At 47.4% G+C, this 26087-nt stretch overlaps 1 protein-coding gene across 10 annotated transcripts in view; it reads right to left on the bottom strand.

Moving 5' to 3' along the window:
• Nucleotides 1–26087, bottom strand: part of KDM2B (lysine demethylase 2B) — a 123447-nt gene that overhangs the window by 45812 nt on the left and 51548 nt on the right. For all 10 annotated transcript variants that reach the window (XM_013056496.2, XM_013056494.2, XM_013056495.2 and 7 more), the window contains 3 exons: nt 23061–23187; nt 20109–20596; nt 3040–3126 (listed from right to left, as the gene is read on the bottom strand). In XM_013056496.2, coding sequence (XP_012911950.1) covers nt 3040–3126; nt 20109–20596; nt 23061–23187 — 702 coding nt within the window. The remainder of the gene's footprint in view (nt 1–3039; nt 3127–20108; nt 20597–23060; nt 23188–26087) is intronic.

Genomic DNA, 26087 nt, shown 5'->3' with positions numbered 1-26087 from the left:
CACAGCATTATTACCCACGACAGCCAAATGGTGGGAACAGCCCAAATGTCCTGTAACCGGTGAATGGATAAACCAAGCACGGTAGACAAGCATAATGGAATACTATTCAGCCATAAAAAGGAAGGAAGTCCTGACAGAAGTGACCATGTGGGTGAAGCTTAAAAATATTATACTAAGTGCAAGAAGCCAATCACTAAAGGTCACATATCGGATAATTCCATTTACATGAAATGTCCAGAGCTCACAAAGCCACAGAGATGGAGAGATTAGTGGTTGCCAGGGCCTGGGGGAGGGGAAGATTTGAGGGTGGAGGTTGGGGGACTGACAGCTGATGGGATCTCCTTCAGAGGGTAGGAAAATGTTCTAAAATTAGATTGTGGGATAGTTGCGTCTCTCTCTGAATATACTGGATTTACCAAAAAGTGAGTTGTACACTTTAAGTGGGAGAACTGTACGGTAAGCATGTTATGTCTGTTTCATTATAAGGTTTCAAAAAGACCCACAGTGGTACTCCCCCAAAGTACTGTCAAATAGCAAATGCTCTCTCTTCATCCTTCACTTGTAGACACAAGTACGTGTATAGACACACACTGATCCTCCAAGAAAGCCTTAGGTAAGGGCTCCCCCCACCCCCCACCCCCCCACCCCCGCCCCCAGCCTGCTTCCTGCTTCCAGCCCTTTAGAGGAAAGGAGCAGAGGTGTGGTCTTTTTTGCTTTTTAAAATGCCAATCAGCCTCTCAGGAGTAAACTGGAGGGTCTCCACCACGGAGGACAGGACACCTTAGCAGTCCTGAAGTGACTTCCCCCTGAGAAGCTCATCTGGATCCATCCATGGATTTTGGGATTACACAGGGTAGTGGCAAGTTTGTTTTTTGAAAAGCCCATGTTCTGCAAACCCTAATCCCTCCCCTGGAGCAATTCCTCAACTGGGAGGGAAGCAGGCAGTGAGGCAAAGCCACGGTTTCCTCTTTGGGTTCAGGGCAGCTGTGGGGCCTTGAGGCATTGTTGCAAGGTGCTAGGTCTGCAAGCAGTTTGTGGGCTCAGAAATGCCAAATGCATTTAGTGCCCATGGAGGAGAAAGTGAACATTAAAACCCTATACACTTCCACAGATCTGGAAACCAAAGGCAGGGGCTAGAAGGGCAAATCCTTTTTCACTTCTCCTATCACCTAAATTCCTACTAAGCTTCAAAGAGAATTAGATTTTACCTGCAAGGAAGAGGGACCCATTTCCCCAGCAGTTCCACATTTAGGAATATACCCTAAGAAGATAATCAAACAAGGGTGGAAGGAATAATCTAGAACTTCACTGCCCAACAAAAATATAAAGTCATGCATGTACTTTTACACTTTTTTGTAGCCACATTTAAAGAAGCAAAAAGAAAAAGATGAAATTAATATTAAAAACCCATTTTGTCTAACCAATATATCCAAAATATTATAATTTCCACTAGAGTTGCCAGAGGTAGCAAATAAAAATACAGGACATCCAAACAATGAATCTTGGAACACTACATATAAAACTAATGATGTACTGTAGGGTGACTAACATCATATTAAAAAGAAAAAAATACAGGACATCTAGTTAAATTTCAGATGAACAATGAATACTCTTTTCCAGCATAGGTATATCCCATGTGGTATGTGAGCTATACTTAGAAGTTTTACCTGTTGTTTATGTGATATTCAGTTAAATAGGCATTCTTTTTAAAATCTGGCAACCCTAATTTCAACAAGCAATCAACATAAAAAAATAAATGAATGAGTAATTTTACAGTGTTCTTCTTTGCACTTAAATCTTTGAAATCTATTGTGTATTTTACACTTAGAGCACATCTTGTTTGGGCTTGCCATATTTCAAGTGCTCAACAGCCATATAACCAGCAACTACCATTTGAAACAGCACAGATCTAGAAAGTTCCTCTATATGTCTCTTATAACAGGAAAAAAAAAATCAGAAAAAATACCCATCAGTCGAGAGGCCACTTAAGTCACAACGTTTAAAGAGCACTAACTACTGGTCAGTCCTTGTCCTAAGAACTTGCATGCATTGCTCTGTTTTTTGTTTTTTACAATTAACCAGAAACAAATTCAATAATGCACTATCTCATCTAGTCGTCCCAACAACCATTTGAAGGAGTTGCTGGCATAACCCCTTTTTACAGATGAGGAAAGCAAGGTTCAGGACGTTTCTAGAACTTGCTCAAGAAAGTGGTAGGTCTGAGTGTGGACAGACAGGTTTGATACATACACGTCCCACCCTAGCACGGTCTTTGGAAGAAGGCACACCAAAATCTTACTGGATTTCTCCGGACTTTGAGATGGACACTGGCTAACAGTCTGGTCTCTGCTGTCACGCAGACTGATCATCCCACACTCGGCTCTGCCAAGTGCCCTCATAAGTGACTTGACCTTTGTAAACCTCTGTTTCCTCATCTGTAAAATGAGAAGTCCCCAGTGTCTGCCCCACAGGGTTGCTGGCGTCTAAAGAAGATTAAGGGATGCAGATGACGAGGGAAAGCAACTTGCTTCTGGTAAGTCCCCTATCATTCTATCGTTACTATCATTCTCCCTAGGGTCTTTGTCCTTTCCTATTTGATTAGACTTTTCCAGGCTCAATCAAAATTAATGGGGAAAATTAAAAGAGGAAAAGAAAAGTAAAAGAGAAAAAAGTTACTTTCAAAAGAGAGGAAACAGCCCCTGAAGCACCTGGAGGAAAAAGAGAAGGAGAAAAAAAAGAAAGGAGAGAAGGAAGAAGAGAAAGAACTCCCACCTAAGATAGGGAAAGGTGAGGAGGCATCGCTCCCCTACAGTTTTCTGAATGACCACCAGGGGGCACTGCCTGCAGTTTCCACAGCTTAGGGAAAATCGTTGCTTTCAAAAAACAAAAACTTGCAATAGACAAATCACCAAAACCATTCATCTTCATTGGGGTGCCCTCTGCCAGGAGTCCCCAGTGAAAAGCTGCCGACAGTCATCTTACAGGAGATGGGAAAGGCAGTGGGAGTGGTCTCCCGGCTGCAGGTGATCTGCGTCTTACCTTTGGCGTCTTCTTTGGCCAAGTGACTACAGGGACCCCAGTGATGGCCAGACTGGGGTCGTCATCCGCATGCTCCTTCAAGACATTCTGTGGCCAAACAAAGGAGTCATATTAGCCCGGAGTAGAGGGGAGGTTCCTGAAGGGGGCGAAGACTGTACCCAACCCAAAAAAGCCCTCTACTGAGTCAACAACCACCTTCACACTTAGTAGAAACCAAGTCACCAGGGCTCCTCAGAGGCCAGAAGACATGCAGTATCCCGCATTCCCCCCAAAATGTTTAAATAGCAAATCACGCGCCTCCCTATGACTCCCATGACTGTATCGCTCACTGATCATATTTAAACATCTGTCAACTTCAAACATTTGTCTAGAGCACCATGGGTCCTCACACCCACGATCTCATTCAGTCTCTACCAACAGCCCTTGGACTGGGCTGACCAGGGCATTGAGAGGCTCTAATGTACATAAACTTAAATACATATGCAGGGCAATGAAAAACAAAGCCAACCATGAGGTCTTGACACCTGTGAGACCTCTTTTTTCCATGAGCCAGCAAGCCATGTGTATTCTAATCCTGGTGCGTAAAGACATGTCACTGTTTATTCCAACAGGGGCCACAAACACAAGTAGATCCTTAATCTGGTGTGACCAAGGATGGAGCCATCTGACCAAAAAGTGGGCTATGACAGACATACCCCCGGGCTGTGCAGGGGTCTCCCACATGGGCAACGGTGTTCATATCTTTGTGGGTGGACCGAAGGCTTTCCAAGGGTAATGCTGACTCCACCAGATTTTGGCCTTAGAACCTCAACCAGGTGTAAGATTCCACTCCAACGAATTACCCCTAAGTTAGAGGTGAGGCAGTCAAGGCTCAGAAAGACTCAAAGGGCTTGGGTGCTGCTCTAGACCAGGAGGGCAGAGCCCCTGAACCCCACTCTCCAGCACCAGACTTCCCACCCCATGACCATTTCACATGTGGTTTTTTTGGATACACCCACAACATGCCATGAAAGAGCATTTAGGGACAAACAGATCTTCCACTGGCCTATTCTGCACTTGACCATGGGTGTCTGCATTGTGCAAAAACATTCCTACAGGGACATTTAAAAGCAGAGAAAGCTGCATAGTAGAACTTACCAGAAGGAGCAGAAGAGATCAAAAGAGAAATATAGGTAAAGATTACTTAAACTCACTTTTCCTAATCTATTCACCGGAAATGAAAGCAACTCACTTCTATTTTGTTCTATTGTCTTAGCTTTCTCATCATTCCACGGTTGCCAGATATTTCAAGATGTGCTTACTACGCTGGATCCACCTGTGGAACTCTCCTCTGCCCATGGGAGGTGGCAAACAGGACGGTGATCAAGGGTCAAACTTGGCGCTGTCTGGGTTCAATCCTCAGCCCACACAGCTCTCTCCAAGTCTAGCTGATTTATAAACGCCGTTTATAGATGTCTTCATTTCACTGCTATATCCCAAGCTTCGCACAATGACTAACCTACAGTAGGCCTCCAGTAAATAACTTTAAAGCCACAAATCCCCAAAGAGGGACTTTCTACAAAATCCCTGACCAGTACTCCTCAAATCCGTCAAGCTCAACAAAACAAAACAAACAAAAAAAGTCTGAGAAACGTCACAGCCAAGAGGAGAAAAGGAGAAATGACAAATTCAGAGGTAGTGCTAGTGCTCTCTTGGGTGGGATCCCCAAATACACACTGGATTAAAAACTAAGGAAGTGTGAATAAACTCTAGACTTTAGTTAGCAATAATGTATCAATGTTGGTTTAATTGTAACCAATGTGCTCCACTAATATACCATGTTAATCCTAGGGGAGACTGTGGGGGGCGGGGGAGTGGAAACTGTATATTATCTGCAGAATTTTCCTGTCAATCTAACACCATTCTGAGACATAAAATCCTATCATAAAAAGCAATTTTTTAAAAATAGGTTCCGCACCCAGGGTAGAGCTCAACATGGGGCTTGAACTCATGATCCCAAGATCAAGAACTGAGCTGAGATCAAGAGTTAGATGTTCAACCGACTGAGCCACCCAGGCACCCTCTCAAATGCCAATCAGACAGCAGTAACAGCCACCATAAAGGAGAACAGAATTAGTAGGCTGCCAATTTTCCTAACGTGCATGCCGCATATTTAACAAGAAATACGACAGAAACGAACCAAGAACACAAGCATGATTCAGCTTCAGTTGTGGGCTACACGTGGGGGCATGAAAGGGGCTATCGAAGGCTGGGGATATGGGCAGGGGGAACGATCCATGCGTGGGGGGAGGAGGACTGTTTCACCACTGACATTGTTTAGAACTGCCATTTCCCAATGATGATAAAAAGTAGACCAAATTTTTTTTTTTTAGCAGTTTTGGTTTTGAATTAAATGGACCCCAGAGGGGTGCCTGGGTGGCTCAGTCGTTAGGCATCTGCCTTTAGCTCAGGTCATTATCCCAGGGTCCTGGGATGGAGCCAGACGTCGGGCTCCCTGCTCTGCAGGAAGCCTGCTTCTCCCTCTCCCACTCCCCCTGCTTATGTTCCTTCTCACTGAGTCTCTCTCTGTCAAATAAATAAATAAAATCTTTAAAAAAAAAAATGGACCCCAGACATTGTACCCATTAGTACATGGACCCAAGTGGGTCATTCCCACTTGGTCTGCCACTTGGGATGGGTGGGACAGGCTAGGTGTGGGGGGGAAATGGAACCATCAGGAAGCAGGCACCATGTATTTTGTTGAATGAATGTACAAGGGTAGGATATATTGAGTGTTAGCTCTGGGCTGGGCACCGTAATAAATACGCCATATCTACTCTCTCATCCAACGCTATTAAACACATTGTGAAATGGACTGCCATCATTTCCAGAAGAGACTACTGGGGTGTAGGGGGTGAGGGAACGGTCTAAGACCACTAAGCCAGGAAGAGGTAGGGACCCCCAAATTCCACAACCTGTTCTCCAACCACGGTCGTACTCAACCTATCCCTCAAGAAGAGAGGGGGCCACATTCCTTAGCAGCATGACTCCCAACAGCCAAAGGACAATTGGAAACAACTCAGAGGATGGATGGATAGATAATATGAGGTCTATCCACGTGACAGAATATTACTCAGCTCAAAAAAGGATGGAAATCATGACATTGCTATAATATGGATGAACCTGGAGGACATTCTGTTGAGTCAGGTACAACTAGCATGTGATTCCACTTACATGAGCTCCCTAAAGCTGTCAGGTTCATACAAGCATAAAACAGAGTGGGGGCTGCCAGGGATCTGGGAGGGAAAAGCAGGGAGTTGTTTAATGCTGCAAAACAGGGGCGCCTGGGTGGCTCAGTGGGTTAAAGCCTCTGCCTACGGCTCAGGTCATGATCCCAGGGTCCTGGGATCGAGCCCTGCACCGGGCTCTCTGCTCCGCAAGGAGCCTGCTTCCTCCTCTCTCTCTGCCCTACTTGTGATCTCTGTCTGTCAAATAAATAAAATCTTTAAAAAAAAATGCTGCAAAACACTGTAAACGTACTTCATGTCTTTGAATGGGAACTTAAAAAATGGTTAAAATGATAAATTTTATGTGATGTATGATTTACCATAATTTTAAAATTTTTAAAGGGTTTTATTTTTGTTTACATAGTCTCTACACCCAACGTGGGGCTGGAACTCATGACCCCAAGATCAAGAGTCACATGCTCTACCAACTGAGCCAGCCAGGCACCCCACACCTACCACAATTTTTTTTTTTAAAAAGGGAGGAGACAGTGGGGCAAAGTAATCCCTAAGGACTGGACTCAGAGGTTCTAGAAAGTACACATGGGAGAAATAATATCTCACAACTTAAGCTATTACTTTTATGCCTATGACAACACTGGTCCCAGAGTCAGAAGACATGGCTTCAAGTTCTGTACCTTGCAGACTATATGACCTTGAGGAAGCCACAGCTTAGAACAGTAATATCGACCCTTGACTTTACTCTGTGAAGTGAGATGTGATTTTACTACCCTTCTTAGGAGCATTCATGCTTGCTCTGGACTAATCTTCTCTGTGGGATACGGCTGAATCTCCTCCTTTCTCCCCAGAAGCAGAAACTAAAGTTCAGAGGGGTTAAGTGACGTGCCCAAGGTCACACAGCTGGAAGGTGACCAAACCTGACACTGACCAGGTCCATCTAACTACAAGCCCAGGTAGTAACGTCGGATAATAAAGCCTCAGGAAACCATTCCAGCAAACTCTGGGGCTGACCTATACCCCATTACTGAAAAACCAGGAGACAATCTGAGCTCACATTCACCATCTGATGAACAAATACAGAAGCGAGTCATCCTCGCCTATTCCTTACAAAACAGAGAACTCATTCAACCACTAACTCTACAAAACATTATTGAAACTTTGCCCCCATCACAGAGGGAAGACACACATGTGCCCAGTGAGGGCCTGCACAAGCACAAAATTCTGTTGACATTTCATGGTTCCTAACAGTCCATATGAAATTCATATGAATTTCTACAATACACCAGGATTTTCTGTTGTTTATTCTAATAATGTTTCCCTACCTCCAAAACAGCATAAAATTTTGATATATATATATATATATATATATATATATATATATATATATATATTTTCCCCCAGGAAGAAGCTCTATGTTTAGGCAAAACCTTTCAATTCACAGATATCTATATCTAGATATCTTTTTAAATTTTTTTATTTTTTATTAACATATAATGTATAATTAGCCCCAGGGGTACTGGTCTGTGAATCACCAGGTTTCACAGCACTCACCATAGCACATACCCTCCCCAATGTCCATAACTCAGCCACCCTCTCCCAATACCCCCTCCCCCTAGATCTAGATACCTTATATAGATCTAGACAGATCTATCTCACCATATGGTGGGAGCAGGGGAGCCCATCACTTCCATGGGACTTCCTGTCCCCTTACCCCAATCTCAAACTCTAGGCTGGGTCGACAAACTCAAATGCTTCCAGGAACCAAGCAGATAAAATGGAAGGAATCGGGGAGCCTGGGTGGCTCAGTGGGTTAAGCCTCTGCCTTTGGCTCAGGTCATGATCTCAGGGTCCTGGGACAGAGTCCCACATTGGGGTCTCCGCTCGGCGGGGACCCTGCTTCCCCCTCTCTCTCTCTGCCTGCCTCTCTGCCTACTTGTGATCTCGGTTTGTCAAATAAGTAAATAAAATATTTTTTTTAAAAAAGCAAGGTATCCACAGACTAGAGCCCTAGAGAGTGGTGTGGTCTCAGGCACACCGGAGGTCACAGGCCCCATTCAGGGAGGGCAAATGCTACTCAGTTCCAAATGATTAACCTCTTGTGGGAATGAAAGCCCCCACCTGCTCTCTGATTTTTTCAGAAGAAATCAAAGATCCAGAGTGTTATCTGAAATCTCTTAAATGCTGGCAACTGACAGAAAACTTAAAACAAAAACAAAAATAAAAATGAAAAAAACCTCAAAAACGAAAATAAAAAAACAACTATAAGCCAAACAGTATCTGTGGGCCAGTTCGGGCCACAGGCCACCAGCATGCCAACACCACTCTGTGAAAGTCTGAACATCATATCCACTCGCCTTGGTTCTCCCGGAGTTTCTGAACTGCCTCAAGACTTCCTGTCATTTCGGGGTGCCTGGGTGGTTCAGTGGGTTAAGCCGCTGCCTTCAGCTCAGGTCATGATCTCAGGGTCCTGGGATCGAGTCCCGCATTGGGCTCTCTGCTCAGCAGGGAGCCTGCTTCCCTCTCTCTCTCTCTCTGCCTCTCCATCTACTTGTGATTTCTCTCTGTCAAATAAATAAATAAAATCTTTAAAAAAAAAAAAAAGACTTCCTGTCATTTCGATATCAGAGCTGGAGTCCATACCTCACAAGCAAAGTGAGGCCTCAGGAATGTCTGGTTACAAAAAGCTATTACTGAAGCTGTAAGTATTATCAATAATAAATATATTAGTAATGATAAATAATAATTAAAAATTAATAGAAGGGTGGGTGGCTGGGTGGCGCCTGGGTGGCTCCGTCAGTTAAAAGTCCCAACTCTTGGTCTCAGTTCAGGTCATGATCTCAGGGTCATGAGTTCAAGCTTCGATCCAAGCTGGGTGTGAAGCCTACTTTGAAAAAAAGTCATTAAAAAGTCATTGTAAGGGGCGCCTGGGTGGCTCAGTGGGTTAAGCCGCTGCCTTCGGCTCAGGTCATGATCTCAGGGTCCTGGGATCGAGTCCCGCATCGGGCTCTCTGCTCAGCAGGGAGCCTGCTTCCTCCTCTCTCTCTCTCTCTGCCTGCCTCTCCAACTACTTGTGATTTCTCTCGTCAAATAAATAAATAAAATCTTTAAAAAAAAAAAAAAAAAGTCATTGTAAAAATAAGTAAATAAAAATGAAAATTAACAGACTTCCCCAAGGGCCCTGGAGTGGGTATCTCGCTCACACACTCCCCGCAGGAAATGGTCCCCCTCCACAGCCCTCGGGGGCCACCAGGAGGCGCTCGGGATTCCGTCCCTCAGAGAAGTTATTTTCGTTTGTTTGTGACAGGTTACAGGAAGAGATTTTTCTAATTGGGGATGGACTCTCTGCGAAATAAATTGTGCTGAAGAGAATCACGTCCTGCCTCTATTTATACACTCCCTGGGGCTCTTGGAAACAGAGACTAGGAAGCCTGGGTGCCGGGACCAGCCCAGGGCTCTCTGGGTTACACCCATAAACCTTCTGAGTAGAAGAGCCTAGGCCAGGCTTTCTAAAAGGGAAAGAGGGATGCCTGGGTGGCTCAGTGGGTTGAGCCTCTGCCTTCGGCTCGGGTTGTGGTCTTGGGGTCCTGGGATCGAGCCCCGCATCAGGCTCTCTGCTCAGCGGGGAGCCTGCTCCCCAGCCCCCCGCCTGCCTCTCTGCCTACTTGTGATCTCTCTCTCTGTCAAATAAATAAAATCTTTCCAAAAAAATAAATAAATAAAAGGGAAAGATTGGGGCCACCAGGCCCCTTCTGCTGGGACCTGACCCCAAGATCACCACAGACAACAGATGTGCTGGGCCTCTCTGCTCCCTGTTAGGCCAACTCTCTCGGCAGGTTTAACTGGCTAACAACGGATTCAGGCCCCACGGCTCCACAAGGAGGGGTGTTAACAATAACTGACGATAATAAAACAGAGACAGGCATTAAGAATCCCCAACCATCAACCAAACCAACAGTCAAGGGACGGTACCGAGGCATGGAGCAGCTCAGACCACGGCTCTGGGCTCAGCAGACGGAGGCACCCTGCCCTTGCCACAGGCAGCTTGTACCGCCTGTAAAAACCCACCTGTACTGGGCTGACCTGTATCTCTCGAGTAGGTATGTTCAGATCTTAAACCCTGATACTTGTGAATGTGGCCTTATTTGCAAAAAGGTTCTTTGCAGATGTAATTCGTTAAGAATATCCAGATGAAATTATCTGGGATTTTAGGGTTGTGCCCCAAATACAGTAACTAGTATTTTGGGGGGTTTTGTTTTTGTTTTTTTAAGATTTCTTTATTGGGGGGCACCTGGGTGGCTCAGTGGATTAAGCCGCTGCCTTTGGTTCAGGTCATGATCCCGGGCTCCTGGGATGGAGTCCCGCATCGGGCTCTCTGTTCAGCGGGGAGCCTGCTTCCCCCTCTCCCCGCCCCCGCCTGACTCTCTGCCTACTGGTCATCTTTCTCTCTCTGTCAAATAGATAAAATCTTTAAAAAAAAAAAGAAATTTCTTTATTGGGATGCCTGAGTGGCTCGGTTGGTTAAGTGTCTGCCTTCAGCTCAGGTCATGATCTCAGGGTCCTGGGATCGAGCCCCACATCGAGCTCTCTGCTCGGTGGGGACCCTGCCTCCCCTTCTCTCTCTCTCTGCCTGTCTCTCTGCTTACTTGTGATCTCTGTCAAATAAATAAATTAAAATAAAATAAAATAATTTTTATTTTATTATATCATTAAATATTATTAATCATTAAATCTAAATCATTAAAGAAGACTTGTAGCTATCAGTAAATCAATTGGAATACCAAGAATTCCAATTTAATTAGAATTTAATTAAATCAATGTAATTGTGTAGATTAAGGAATCCTGATTATCAGAATCTTCATAAAATCATGCTATATTATAATAAAACAATAAGATCCTTTATTTTTTAAAAAAGAAAACTTATTTATATATTAGGCAGAAAGAGCACACATGTGCTTGCACGGTGGGAGCAGGGGCGTAGAGGGAGAGGGAGAGCATCCCAAGCAGATTCCACACTCAGCCCAGAGCCCAAGGCAGGAGTCAATCTCACAACCCTGAAATAATGACCTGAGCCAAAACCACGTCGGACACTTAACGGACTGTGCCGCTCGGCGTTCCGTGACTGGTGTCTGAGTAAGAGAAAGAAGAGGGAAATCTGAACAGACACACAAGGAACAAGGTCCTGAGAGGACCGAGGCAGAGACCGCAGTGACGTGGCCACAGGCCAAGAAACACCAGAAATCACTAGAAGCTGGAAGAGCTCCCCCACCCCCCCATCCCCCCCCCCGCCCCACCAGAGCTTTTTCCCCAGGGGGCAGAGCAGACTGGAAGAGAGTAAGTTTCCGCTGTTTCAAGCCACCATGTCCACAGGCATTTGTCACGGTGGCCAACACCCTACACTAGCCAGAGCACAGTGTGGTCAGAAGCCTGTTAGCTACATAATTTGTAGCTAGACCTCTTGAAGTCTCAGTTTCCTCATCTATGAAATGGGAAGATGACAGTCTCCACTGCACCGGCTCATGGCGAGAATGGCAGTGCTCTGGAGGCACCTGGTCCACAGTAAACGATCCACAAGTGTTGGCCGCTCTCTTGTGGCCTCTGTCCTATCTTCTGCTGGGATACCTTGCCCCTGTCCTCCGTTCACAGAACTCAACCACTTCCGAAGCTCTAAGCACAGGGAAATTTAAAATAGAAATTTTAAAAGTGTATTTAGTCGGAAGGGCAGTCTAAGCGCTCCTTTAGCTACCTAACGAGAAGGGGTAAGGAGGCGATTCAGGTGCCCACCATTTCATTTTAAGCCAAAAAATAGTCCCAAGGGACACGGCTTGACCTACCCATTTTTGGGGTCTAGGCTTTGCCCAGACGTCTAGAACTCGGGTATCTGGCCCTTTGCTGTTCTCCTTCGTTCCCTGAGGTGGGAGAGGCAGAGAACTGGGAGCACCCATGGCTGTTCCACCATCACGCCCGGAGCTCGCTAGGTGAGAGGCCTGTCTCATTCATCCTTGTATCAACCCTCTGGCCCCTCACTGCCCAAACGACCCAGGGCTCAGTCTGACACGCAGCCCCAGCAGGACAGCCTGAACCTGACTATGCCGTTGTCTGAGCTCTGGGTCATCTTTTGGGTGGGAGCAAGCCAGGCTTCCTGCTTCTTGGTTCCTCTGAAGCAGGCTGGTGGGGGTGGGGGAGAAGTAAACTAAACAGCTAATAGTGCTGGAGGTCTGGGCCCTACACCTCACTATTCTGTAAAACAGCGAGACGGCGGGGCGGGCGGTGCTTAAACAAGCAGGTGTGTTCCAGGATCGGGCTGATGGCCCCCTGAGAGTAAAGTTGTACACACACCTTCCATGGTCATGGGTCAGACTCTCACACTTGACCCTAAACGGACCTGTTTTCATTTTTCACTGTCTGAAACCATCATCATCATCATCATCATCTCAAGATTCCAAGCACTTAAAGGCCCTGTGCTAAGTAAGGCTTTATGCCTCTTGCCTCGCTGAATTTGATGAGGCACATGTTCTTTCTCCATTTTTTCACTTTCCCCAAGAGCATTCGACTGCCTGATGCACGGCATCTGGGAGTCAGCCTGACTCCAGAAATTTTGGTCTTAAAAGACAGTACCTATTTGGATAATGTACTCTTCATTTAGGATTATTTTCTTTCCTTTTATATTTGGGTTTTGATGAAACAACAATACAACTGATTTCTTTCTTTAAATATATATATATATATATATATATAGTATATATGTATATATATATGTGGTGATACATATATATGTATATTATATATGTATATTGTTGTATAGTATATGTATATATATACATACATTTGTATACATACAGTTGTATTGTTGTATATTGTGTGTGTGTGTATATATATATATATATATATACACATATATATATGACACCTGAAAATAACGGCCCCTCGAGGCCTCTTCCAGCCCCCTAATTCCAGAGTCCCACAATTCTGTGCAGTAAGAAAGGTGGCTGTCTGCTGCAAGCTGGTATTTTCATCCCCAGCTGACACTCTCACAACCAGGGGGGCATGGCACTGTGGGAAAGAGAGCCTGGCATTATTTTAATTAACAAGGACCACTGCAGAATCACCTTGGAGGGTTCTCTGACAAAGATCCTCCTACTGCCAACCTCAGTGGTCACGACCCACTTAGACCCAAACCCTTCACAACCTTGCCAGGCATTTTCAAGTCATCTACAGTCCATATGAGGACTGCCCCCCAGTAGCCACATGCCTTCCTTTCCTCCCATCAGGAGCCACAGCGCTCTCCCTGAGTTCCAGTAGACAGATTCTTCTAGAAGGAATGGCTACTCCCAGGGCAACTCCCACCTCACTGTTCCCAATCCAGGATAGAAGAGAAAAAAGATGATGATGCATTGGGTTGAACAGTGCGCCCCTCAAAATTCATGGGCAAAACCTCAGAATGTGACCTTACTGGGAAATGGAATCTTTGCAGACATAACCATGTTAGGACCCGGTCATGGTGGATTAGGGCGGGCCCTAATCCAATGACCGCTGTCCTGGTAAGAGAAGATGACCCATAGGGAAGACAAACAACCATGTTTGTCTGACACAGAGGAGAGATTGAAGTGATGTAGCTACAAGCCAAGGAATGCCCAAGATTGCTGGCAATGGCGAGAAGCTAGAGAAGACAAGGAAGGATCCTTCCATCCCTACAGCCTTCAGAGCAAGCACAACCTTGATTTCAGACTTCCGGCCTCCAGCATGGTGAGAAAGTGACTTTCTGTTGTTTTAAGCCAGTCTGCGTCTCCTTGCTATGGCAGCCCTAGGAAACTTACACCAGTGGTGATCATTAGCCTGGAAGTCAGATGGAGGGGAGCTGAGAGGTGGGGGCAGAGCTTGGGAACGCTGGGGAGACGGGCAAAACCAGCTAGTCTCTTTTGACTGTTTACCTAAGAATATCTAATTTTTCTCCAAGGGTTTACTAGGAGTGCTCGGTGTTCTTTACTTCACGGTCCCAGTGACACAGATCCCTGTTATTACTCCCATTTTATGGGAAAGACGCTCAGGTTTCTCAGGGTTAAGAACTTCAGGACGGCCAAGGGCCTATAGAACTGGTCCCCAGAAAGATAAAGCACAGCTAGTCCAATACCCACATTTCACCTGCAGGTAAACAGAAAGGCAGAGTGACTCGACCACACCGCAAGCAGCAAAGAACAGAAACCAAAATTGGACTCAAGGGTCTCGTCTCCTGATTTCTTACTCTTCCCAACTCAGGCCAACATCCTGCACCTGCAGCTGAAGAAGTATCTTGAAAGAAGGAAGTCACTGAAGGTATCTCAGTGCCAAAACCCAAGGGTTTCACAAAGACAGGGAAAGGAAATGCCTTTCTTCCTTCCTTTTTTTTTTTTTTTTTTTAAGATTTTATTTCTTTATTTAGAGAGGATACGAGACTGAGGAGGGAGAGGGGCAGAGGGAGAGGGAGAGAGAGACTTCCAAGCAGACTCCGCGCCGAGCATGGAGCCAGACGTGGGGCTCAGCCTCATGATGCTGAGATCACGGGCTGAGCCGAAATGAAGAGTCGAACGCTTAACCAACTCAGCCACCTAGGCGCCTTGGAAATGACTTTCTTAGTTGGATTTTTACCAGAGGCCCTTCTTTCCACAAAATAAATTAAGTGGGGGTGTTCCTTTTGGTTTGAATCTACATGCAGACAAGTTTTCAAGGCACAAATGAGCTCTCTCGGACCTGGAGAAACCACAGGGTCATGAGAAGGACAAACTCAACTTTCAAAACCACAGGGTCATAAGAAGGACAAACTCAACTTTCAAAAGTTCTGTCCATGAAAAGAGTGAGCCAGACTTACAGGAAGACACAAAAAAGAAAGTTTAAGGGACAGAAGCAAGTTGTAAAACAGAATCATCTAATTTTTTAAAAATTATGTATAGGTGGGGTAAGGGGAAATCTCCAGAACTATGATCAGCAGATGAACATCAGGGTTACCTCTGGGGGCGGGGACTGAGGCAGGGGACATTTTCTAACCTTTAGCCTCTAATGTTTAATTTTTCTTACATTGATCATGTAACACTTAAAGCTTTTACCGAGAAAAAATATGCAGAGTGGGTAAACCTATAAAGACAAAAAGCAGGGGCCCCTGGGTGGCTCAGTCGGTTAAGCGTCTGCCTTCGGCTCAGGTCATGGTCCCAGGGCCCTAAGATCGAGTCCCACATCTGGCTCCTGGCTCAGCCAAGAGCCTGGTTCTCCCTCCCATTCTGCCTGCTTATAGTCTCCCTCTCTGTTAAAAATGAATAAATAAAATCTTTAAAAATAAAAAAAGATTCTAAAGTCGTGATCTAGTGAGCAAAAAAAAAAAGAAAAATTTTTTAAAGCAAAATGGGAGTCATGTGCATTATACCACAATTTTTAAAAAGTATATTACAGGGGCACCTGGGTGGCTCAGTCAGTTAAGCGTCTGCCTTCGGCTCGGGTCATGATCCCGGGATCCTGGGATTGAGACCCACATCTGGCTCCTGGCTCAGCCGAGAGCCTGGTTCTCCCTCAACATTTTATTCTGCCTGTAGCTCTCCCTCCTTGTACTCTCCCTCTCTGTTAAAAATGAATAAATAAAATATAATATGATTGTTGGCACATCCTATGCAATATATCTAAATTGAATTATGGTATCAGATAAAATTATAGATGGGATTAAAGCTTGTGTATCATCCATTATCATGTGTAATCAATAAACTATTTAATATTCTCTTGAAAAAATGAATAAATAAAATCTTTTTTAAAAAAAGATTCTAAAGTGGTGATCGAGTAAGCAAAAAAAAAATTTTTTTTAAAGCAAAATGGAGCCATGTGCATTTTACCACAATTTTTAAAAAGTACATTACAGGGGTACCTGGATGGCTCAGTCAGTTATAAGTGTCTGCCTTCAGCTCAGGTCATGATCCCAGGTCCTGGGATCAAGCCCTGCATCAGGCTCGTGGCTCATCAGGGAGACTGCTTCTTCCTCTCCCACTCCCCCTGCTTGTGCTCCCCCTTTCGCTATGTTTCTCTCTGTCAAATACATAAACAAAGCAGACCAAAGATTACAACTGGTCAGTCACCAAGGGGGAACCACCACCCACCAGAAACAGGAATCACTCAATGGTAGTGATAGCACTAGGCGCTGGCTAAGATTTCTGTTCTGGACCCACATTCCTGAGCTGTGTTTTATTTTTCAGACAGTGTAAACAAAACCCCAATATCTAAGGAGAGAGAGCCAAGGCACAGAGGGCAGCCAGGACAAAGCCGCTCATTCTCTATGACAACGCTCTCACTCTGAAGGTCAGTCTTGGGTTCAACCTCTCTTTTGGGTCTCGACTGTGAGGGGCTCACGGCCAGGCTGCACAGCCAAGAACCCTCTTGTTCCAGAAGAGACATTTGGCCCACCTCCTCTACACAGACCCCTGGCCACACAGCATTTAGAGACATGAGCAGACCCTCCAGTTCTCCTGGGGCTCTAAGGAGACCTGTCTACCCAATTTACAAGGTCTTTAAGCTACCTACAAAAGACCTCCCCAGACACGGCTCAAGAATAGACATCTCTTAGAAGCTAGGTAAACTGGGGCTCTCTTGGCCTTAGCGCCATCTTCTGGAAACCTCCGCGCCATGACAGCCAAGTGGAGAAAGAAGGGAATGTGCAGGCTGAAGGGAAAAAGATGAGAAAGAGAGGTCCTAGTAAAGCTCTGCCTTGGGCACCCACAGAAGCCACAGGAGCAGAAATAAGGAAAGCCAGAGGCCATTGACGCGGTACAAACTATTGGACAGCATGTCTACTTTCTAGAACTTGAGTCAATGAACCTAGAACACCCAACTGCCATCTGATCACAATGACCACCGCTGAAAGACCCACCTTGCTCATACCAAAACATAGCCCCTTTGGGCCCTTTGCCCTGGACCTGTGACTTTCCAGACTAATTCTGTTTTCTTGTGTGGCTGAATATAACACATGTACAATAAATCATCTCTTCTGGGGTCTTAGAAAAAGAAGAAAGCAAGATAGCTAAGTTCAATAAGTGAACTAGATTAGACTAAAAAGAGATGTGTGAGTCTAATAATATATACACACTCAGGGAGGCAGTAGGGAGTGGTGAGGACTGGGGTGTATGAGGTCAGCTACTACTCACTTCCTGCTGCTTGTAGCCTGTCGGGAACATGGGCCAGGATAGCTAGGATTTCTTTTTTCCTCTTTTGATATTTTAATGTTGGCAAGTAATTACAAAAATATGTTTAATACTGTACAGGCTAAACATAAAGCCTAGAGGCTGGATTTGGCCGGGGCTGCCAATATACATCCTCTGTTCCAAGGCCAGATCTGTTGCTTGCTCTATGAAGAAAGCCAAAGCAATCCCCTTCCTACTTTCTCCCTAAATGTAGGATGGTCTCTGAGAAGAGAGAACATGTCTCTATCGCAGCCCAACAAGGCAGTACGGTGTAGGGGGTGAGCACAGGGCCTCCCCCATTGAGCAGCACATATTGCGCAAATCACTTAACCTATCCGTACCTCAATTTTCTCATCTGCAAAATGAGGATCATAAAAGTACTACCAAGTGTTGTCCGGAGGTTTAAATGAGTTTATAGATGGAAAACACCTGTGAGAGCACATAGCCACTGAAATGCCTTCTCACAACCTGCCACTGAACCCCACGGTGGAGACAAGAGGGAGGAGCTGGGCTTCCCGCCCCCGCCCCTCCTCCACACCATCAACGGGCCTAGGCTGAATCCCGCCTCAGGGCCCATCAGGTGGGTCTAGGGGAGACTGGAGGGGCCAAGTTCTATCCCCAGAAAGAAACCTGATCAAAAAAGAAAAAAAGAAAGAAATCAGACCAACCAGGAACCAGGAACACTACACACGAACAGATCAGAGACACAAAGAAGCTTTTAAAGGAAAAAAGAGCTTTCCACAGCACAGAACACTTCCTTATAAGATGAATGTGTTTTTAATCCACTTATAACATTCTGGGTTGGGTCCCCATACTATTAATGGTTTTGTTATTGATGAAAACTCCCTGTTTTTACTTTAAAGGACCTCCGAAGAAAAAAGGAGCCTCAGGACAGAATTCTAAGGTTTCCTTTAGGAGATTTAACATACAGGGGCACCTGGGTGGCTCAGTGGGTTAAAGCCTCTGCCTTCAGCTCAGGTCATGTTCCCAGGGTCCTGGGATCGAGCCCCACATCAGGCTCTCTGCTCAGCGGGGAGCCTGCTTCCTCCTCTCTCTCTCTGCCTGCCTCTCTGCCTACTTGAAATCTCTGTCAAATAAATAAATAAAATCTTTAAAAAAAAAAAAAAAAAAAAAGGAAACTTCACATACAAAACTCCAAGCCATGAGATCAGGCATTCTGAACCTGTGGTCCAAGATCAGGCTCAGAAGTCTAAGACCCCTTGGGCCAGCATGCAAAATTTTGTGTGTATAAGCACATTTTCCTAGAACTCTCAAGAGAGATCAACCTCCAAAAAAGTCAAGAGTCAATGAAAGGGGCGCCTGGGTGGCTCAGTGGGTTAAGCCGCTGCCTTCGGCTCAGGTCATGATCCCAGAGTCCTGGGATCGAGTCCCGCATCGGGCTCTCTGCTCAGCAGGGAGCCTGCTTCCTCCTCTCTCTGCCTGCCTCTCTGCCTACTTGTGATCTCTCTCTGTCAAATAAATAAAATCTTTAAAAAAAAAAAAAAAAAGAGTCAATGAAAAGAGCCCAAAGCTAGTAAAGACTGGCTTTCTGGGAATGGTCACCACAGAGTTCTTTTACCTGGCGATCTGCACCCCCCCTCCCCGTCCCATTATGATATTTTTCACTTCCCAGCATCCAGAAGGGCACACCTTCTAAATAAAGTAAAACACCTCTGGATTAATGATTTTGTACGCCGCGTCCCTCTGTTGGTGGCCCTTGTCAGGCCACCTGACAGCGGTCCGGGGTCCTCTTCCCAGCTGCCTGCATTGACCTGCTCTGTCACCTCGGGCATATCCTTTACCCTCTCTGAACCTACTTCCACGTCGGTTAAGGGCAGGTAACTCAGGTACATTGCCCAGAGCTGGTACCTGACCAGTAGTGGAGTTTTCAACAAATGTTATGATGACAATTACTAGAGGGGAAGGCCTCTCCATGTATTTCCTGGGAAACAGACACACTGCACGTTTGCACTCTGCTTGTAACAGCCTTGTCCATCTAGAGAACTCCTATGCAGCCTCTAAAACCCAAGCCAAATGCCCTCTGCATAACTGTCCCAGAGCCCTGGCACCCAGTGTGGCTGATGAGTGTCTTTCACCCAATAACTGGTGAGCTGCCTGAGGGCAGTGACTGTGCCCTCCTGCTTCCTGTTCCCCCCGTGGCCAGCCCAGATGCTGCTCCGTGAGCACTGCTCGATAGTTAGGCTCTAGTTAGAGACCTCTGAACCACAGGTGGCTACGTGCCCCACCTTTGCGGGAGACCTAGTGGACCACCAGGAGGTACAACCTGCTCCTATGAAACAGGTGCGTGCCCCAGGGGAAGCCAGCCCAGAACAGCAAGTCTTCCTGAGCAGGACGGAGAGGTCTGTCCCCAGACCTAACAGCAGCACTACCCATAATGCCCACTGCTAGCAAAGCCTCAGATTTTCCACAAGTGCTGAGGAAGAACTCCTTGCCAACCACAGAGGCAGCTTCCCCTTTAGCTCTCAACGGCGGCCTCAGCTTGGGAGGCTTGGGCAGGCTTGCTTGGACCAGAAGCCCCTCTCCGTGCACAGACATACCCCCGGGATAGTCTGCACCAAGCTGCCCTGAGCTGAGATGCCCCTGGGAACCCACCCGGACCTTCTCAGCTGCCCAGGCCCAGATGCGACCCCCTGCCCACCTTCACACCCTCCAGGAGTGCCTGGGGGTCCTCGATGCCCTCGGGGACACACTTCTTGTTCTCCGGGAGGGATTCCAGTTTCTCCACCAGCGCTTTCAGGCCCTTCAGCTCAAACTCAGTGAGGTGGGTCCACTTGGCGGAGACCCCCGTGGCAGGGGAGCCGGTGGGCGTCTTGGGGTAGTCGGTGGGCACCGTCGTGGACTTCACACTTTCCTCCGACTCGTTAGACAAAGTCCTTTGGAGGAATCGCAGAGCAGGTGCTTTCGGCTTCTTCCCGGAGGCCTCCTGGTCCTCTGAGGGGGTGCTGGAGGGCGATGGAGGTCCATCGGCAGGTGGCTTGGGCACCTTCTCTGCGCCCTCCTCCTCTTCCTCCTCCTCTTCCTCCTCCTCCTTCTCTTCCTCCTGAGGCTGCTGCTCACAGGACTCCTCCTCCATCTCCAGCCAGGAATCAGATGAGAAGCCGTCTATGCTGGGCTTTCTCAGGGCATCTACGGGGAGCATAAGGGTCACAGGGAAGACTGAGATGAACGTCCCAGACTCCCTGCTGGAAGGCCCTGGAATGTCCACACACTATGCCTCCCCTCTACTCTGGACATCAAGCTTCTTTGGACATTTCTCATGGTCTATGTCTCCCTCCGCCTCTAGAAAGGCTGGGCTCAGCCAGACATAGGATCAAATCCCAGCTCGCTTTCTTCCCAGCTGTGTGTCCTCAGACAGGTTGCTTTACCTCTCTGAATACCCCTGGCATTTTATTTTTCAACATATAAAAATAAGGCCATATAAAAATAACGCCTGGGTGGCTCAGTTGGTTAGGTGTCTGCCTTCAGCTTGGGTCACGATCCCAAGGTCCTGGGATGCAGCCCTGCCTACATCGGGCTCTCTGCTCAGCGGTGAGCCTGCTTCTCCTACTTGTGAGCCTGCTCTACCTACTTGTGATCTCTCTCTCTGTGTCATATAAATAAATAAACATCTTTTTAAAAAAATAAGAATAAGGCCCAAAACGCGTATATAACATAAGGACTCCAGTCACCTGAAATGTCCGGAACGGGGAAATCTATAGAGCCAGAAAATAAATTAGTGGGCGCCTAGGCTGGGGCTGGGGAAGAGAAGGCTCTAACACAAGAGTACAGGTTTCTTTCTGGGGTAAAGAAAACGATCCCAAATCGACTGGTGATGGTCACGCAGCTCTGAAAATATGCAAAAAACCACTGAGTTCTACACATTAAATTGTATGATATGGGGACAATATCCCAATAATGCTGTTTTTTAAAAATATAGGGCGGGGCGCCTGGGTGGCTCAGTGGGTTAAAGCCTCTGCCTTCGGCTCAGGTCGTGATCCCAGGGTCCTGGGATCGAGCCCCACATCGGGCTCTCTGCTCCACAGGGAGCCTGCTTCCTCCTCTCTCTCTGCCTGCCTCTCTGCCTAGTTGTGATTTCTCTCTGTCAAATAAATAGAATATTAAAAATATATAGATATATAGGGCAAAAAAATGCTTCCTCGGAACGCCTGCAGCGAGGATCGGCTAAGACTTCACTGAGTACGGTCCCGGCACACAACCAGTACTTGATGCACGAGCCACTGTCCTGATGTTGCTGCTTTACTTTGGCGGGAGAAGCAGTGAGGCGGTGGGGGAAACAGACAAGCAATTTCAATGACCCCAACGCTGCCTCAAGCTTTCTTCTTGTGCCTGCGAATGGAATCGGGAACGTTCTCCTACAGCCCTAAATATCCAAATGAGAGAAGCGCCTCTCCGTTTCCTGGTCGTGAGGACGGCCACAAAGTCAAGCCCCTGGCCCCCACAGGAATGTGTAAGCTACTACAACCACAGGGGTCACCCCATTATTTCAGACTAATTTCCCATTCCCTACCAGGCTGGAAGCTTCCAGAGAGCAGGCTGTGAGGTTTCAGGACTTCTCAATACCCGATTATTGCACATCTGACACGTTGGAGACTCACAAGAGACTCCCCAGGCAAAACTGAATTTCTAGGAGGGAAATAAGCACTTCCCCATAAAGAGCTCAGTGGAAACATTTGCTCTCCATCATACGCCCAGTCTGAAACCACTAAGAGTCACTAAGGATGACAGGGAAGGAGGGAAAAAGGCTTTTTTACAGTGAGAAAAAAAAAATCTAAAAATCCTGGGGATCGCAGGAGAAACCATGCAGACCCTAAAGGAGACAAACTGATCGTGTTATTCTAGAAAGAAGCAGTGAATGAGTCTCAGCAAACTCTGCCCCGGGAAACCCCCCAGCAGGAAGAGCTCAGAGGCAGGGGTGAGGGGGGTTGGGGGTGTTCTTCCAGATTGTTCCTCAGTGCTCAGAGTCACAGCTAGAGGCAAAGTCAGCTGGGTATCCAAGAGTCAAGACTCAAGGACTGAGCCATTCAGGGGTGATGTCCCTTTAAGTAAAGGCAGTAAGGCAGGACTCCGCAGCAGCCATGCTCTCTCCTGCCTCTGTCAGAACCACCCAAAGCTCTGCCAAGTTTGTGTCTCCAACCCCCTCTCCCCCAGCTCAAAGCTTGGTCTCGGGTTTTGGAGACTGGCTGCACCTCACGGGCCTGCTCCCATAGAGACAAAAACCCATCCCTAGGTGCAGGGGAGGACTGGGGCTGTGGGATCAGCTAGCTGGTGGCCACAGAGGACTAAAACCACCAGGATTCTTTGTTCCATAGGGATCCTGTTTCAGCAACCACGCCTGGGACTGGTTCCTCATCGAGACCTAGGAGACCACCAAGGTGACTCCGTCGGAGGTCACGATCTCATTTTCTTGGACTCTTTATTCCACATGGGAAGTTGAGAAGGATGGCTTCCCCTCCTAAGGGGTCTCCAGGAGTCTGGCCGACACTCTGGCTCAAAAGTATTCCAGAAACCCAGAGACTCTCAAGGGCCACACTGAAAACATTCTTCCTGCCCAGCTGAGCAGAGGAGACGGCCGGGCCCACATTTCACTCACCAATAAGCATTGATTCTCTCTGGTATTCCTGAGTGAGGTAGGACCGCTGGGTCACACAGTACACGTATCTTTCCAAGACATACCAGCACATCTCATAGTAGAAGGGGTAGCGAAATTTGGGCTGCACCTGAAAGCAAAGACCCAGGGGTGGAAGTCAGTTTCTGGGAGGCAAAGGAGAACCAAGGGAGAAAACAGGGGGGAGGGGGTTTCTGCGGGAGTTATTCTCACCATCTTAACAAGAGCACAAATGGTGTGAGGGGGAAATGGGGGAGGCGGGCTAGAAGGCAGGAGAGAGGCGCTGGAAGGGGCAAGATACCAGTAGCATGCACAAATGAGGAGGAAGAGGGGAGAAAGAGGCCTGTGTGAGAGCATCATTTCAAAGCTCCCTGAGCTGCAGGCCGCCAGGGGAAGGCGGATGGGGTCCGCTTTGTGCTTCTGTGAGATGCAGAGAAACAGTTGTCCCCTGACCTGCTGACGGAGGGTGCGGGTACCTGCGGATGTGAGCCTGATTCCAGCTACAACAAACACAGGCTCCTCCTTGTTCTCAAAAATTCTTGAACAGACTCTGCTATCCCTCCCTGCCCCTTGAAAGACAGAAATCGACCCCCCCCCCCCTCCATTAGATCGCGGACCGGCTATCAAGCATCTCCTGCACTCTGGGAGGGAGGCAACACCGGGAGGACCAATGACGAGGGAGGGGTGTGGCCTCGCCTACCTCCAGGGGCGGGGCCTTAGAGGGTCCCACCTCCTGCACCTCCGGCTCCTCCCAGACAACCACCTGGCACTCCCCAGTCTGTATCCCCAGAGGATTCCCTCTGACAAAAGTCCCCAGGGTGACCTGGGGTGGCTCTAACACCAGGAGACACACGCCCGGGTCTGGAGCAGGGGTCCAGATGGGGATCCCCTTCGGGCCACTTCTTATAGGGGAGGAAGTGCAGGTGCAGAGAGCTTTATGCATCAGAACCGGGAAAAGGCCGGGGCTCCAGGCCTGGGCTCCAAGAGAATTCTGATGGGTGGAAGCACGGGGTCTATATGGACGAGATGGCAGAGAAAGATGGCAAAGGAAGCAATTACAATTACACTGACGGCCCTGCACAGATGAACCTTCCGGAAGCTTCATCCTGAGCGGGTAAGTGAGGAATGAGGGCAGTGAGTGGCTAGTCCCTGTCTCCCCCAGAGGGACTGAGCCCTCTTTTCCAAAGCTAGATCCTACAGGTCCACACTCACTCCGGACCTGCTCTCCTGCCCTCTCGCCAAGGGTGTGTCTGCCTCCCGGGATCTCTGCGGGTGCCAGAGACCCCTCTTCACCTCTCCTACCTTCCAGAAATCCAGGGAGTTCAACGTTAAGCCAAGGACAAGGTCCCAACTTTCTTGCAACAGTCTACAGGCAACATTCTACGTGTGGGATGAAGGCAAAAACAAGCAGACCTCAGTCCTCTGCCCTAAAATACCAGTCTCCTGCCTCTCTCACAGTGCCCACCTGGAAAAGGTCCCAATTCTGCCCTCTCTGAGAGTCCCAGCTCAGTCCCCCGGCCACCCCAGGTCCCGCTGACTCAGTCAGTGTTCAACCGTGAGACTCAGTCAGTGTTCAACCGTGAGGCCCCTTTCCCATGTCTGGGGCGGTCTCACTTCTCCCATCTGCTTATTGGGTCCATTCGACCTCCCCACCTCTGGTGGATGGTATGTGCTGGAATGAGATCCTGGCCGCCGCATGCTTTTGAGCTCCTCCGGGGGGATGCATGGAGTTGGGAACATCTAGCGGTTTCCTTGGCTCCAGCTACTTTCCTGAGAACCCTGGTTTGAATGCTGGGATAGCAGTAATCCTTTTTCACTGTCACTGAATCAGTGCCCTTCGGAGTTTAAAAAGGAGAGGGTCACTTCAGACTGAGACAGACCCTGACCTCCTGTGAGGAGGGGTCCAGGAGCCTCAGCCCTACCCCCGCTCCAGAGCAAGGACCAAGAAACTTTGAAACCAATTGCCAATACCTACAGAGCAGGCTGAGGACGGGCAAGCCCGCCTCTTCTCGGACGGACCCTTACTCACATCTCCTGGCTTCAGATTTGATTGGTAAGACTCTGAAGTTGCTTTTGACCTTACAAATTTTGGGAAACCGTGCGAGCCACTCCACACGGCAGGGCACCGCGGCGCCTGAGACTTTTTCTAGATCAGGAAAAAAAAATATATTTTTTGGCTGTCTATCAGGAGAGGAAGAGAAGTCTCCCTCATTGTTGCTGAACCCAAGGGAAACCCGCTGGGTGAAAACAAATGCTGATGAAGGAATTCAAATTTTTTCTTTTCTTTTTATTTTTTTTTTTCCAAGAGAGCACGGCAGGAAACAAAATGGGCAAAGAATTGACTTACAAACGGGTTGTCGCCTTCCACCCTTCGCCTTCAAAAGGTCTCAGCCACATGCCTGGGAACATTAAACACACGATTGCTCAACATTATTTGTTGACAGATTCGGAGCCTCACCAAATTGAGTTGTTCACCAAAAGGCAAGGCAGTTCAGAAAGCATGCAGCGCTCCCAGCCTAGGGGATGATCAGTCTATGAGCCGATCTCAAGGGGTAGCTTTGAGTTCCCAAAGGCCCCTGCGAGTAGCACTTGGCCTTAGCCCTTCCTCTTACAGCTGAGCGACCTCGGGAGATCAGAACCAAAGGCGTTTTGGTGCATTGAGAACTCCCAGGTCTCAGGGGACTTGAAAAACTAAAATATGAGGGTGGGTGGAAGTATCTTAAAATTTGTTTTTCTCCTGGAAAAAAAAAAAAGTCAATGGGAAAAAAAAAATCCAATGGCGGAGGAAAAGAGGAGAGGAAGGGAAAATTATTTGCAATTTCCAAATAGATTCACTGGCTGAGACGGAATGGAGCGTGCGGCGTTACCTTTCCTGAGAAAGCTGCCTTCACTAGAGCCATTGGGGGGGAAAAAAAGATAAACGTAAGAGAGACGGCAGTTTAATGAATGATCAACTGGACCATCCCTGTCCCTTATCAAGCTAACTGGCGTTAAAAATACGTAGTGAGAGTT

Source organism: Mustela putorius, unplaced genomic scaffold, assembly GCF_011764305.1.
Source record: "Mustela putorius furo isolate JIRA1106 unplaced genomic scaffold, ASM1176430v1.1 tig00537248_pilon_pilon_pilon, whole genome shotgun sequence".
Classification (NCBI taxonomy): domain Eukaryota; kingdom Metazoa; phylum Chordata; class Mammalia; order Carnivora; family Mustelidae; genus Mustela; species Mustela putorius.
This window is presented reverse-complemented; position numbering and strand designations above follow the sequence as displayed.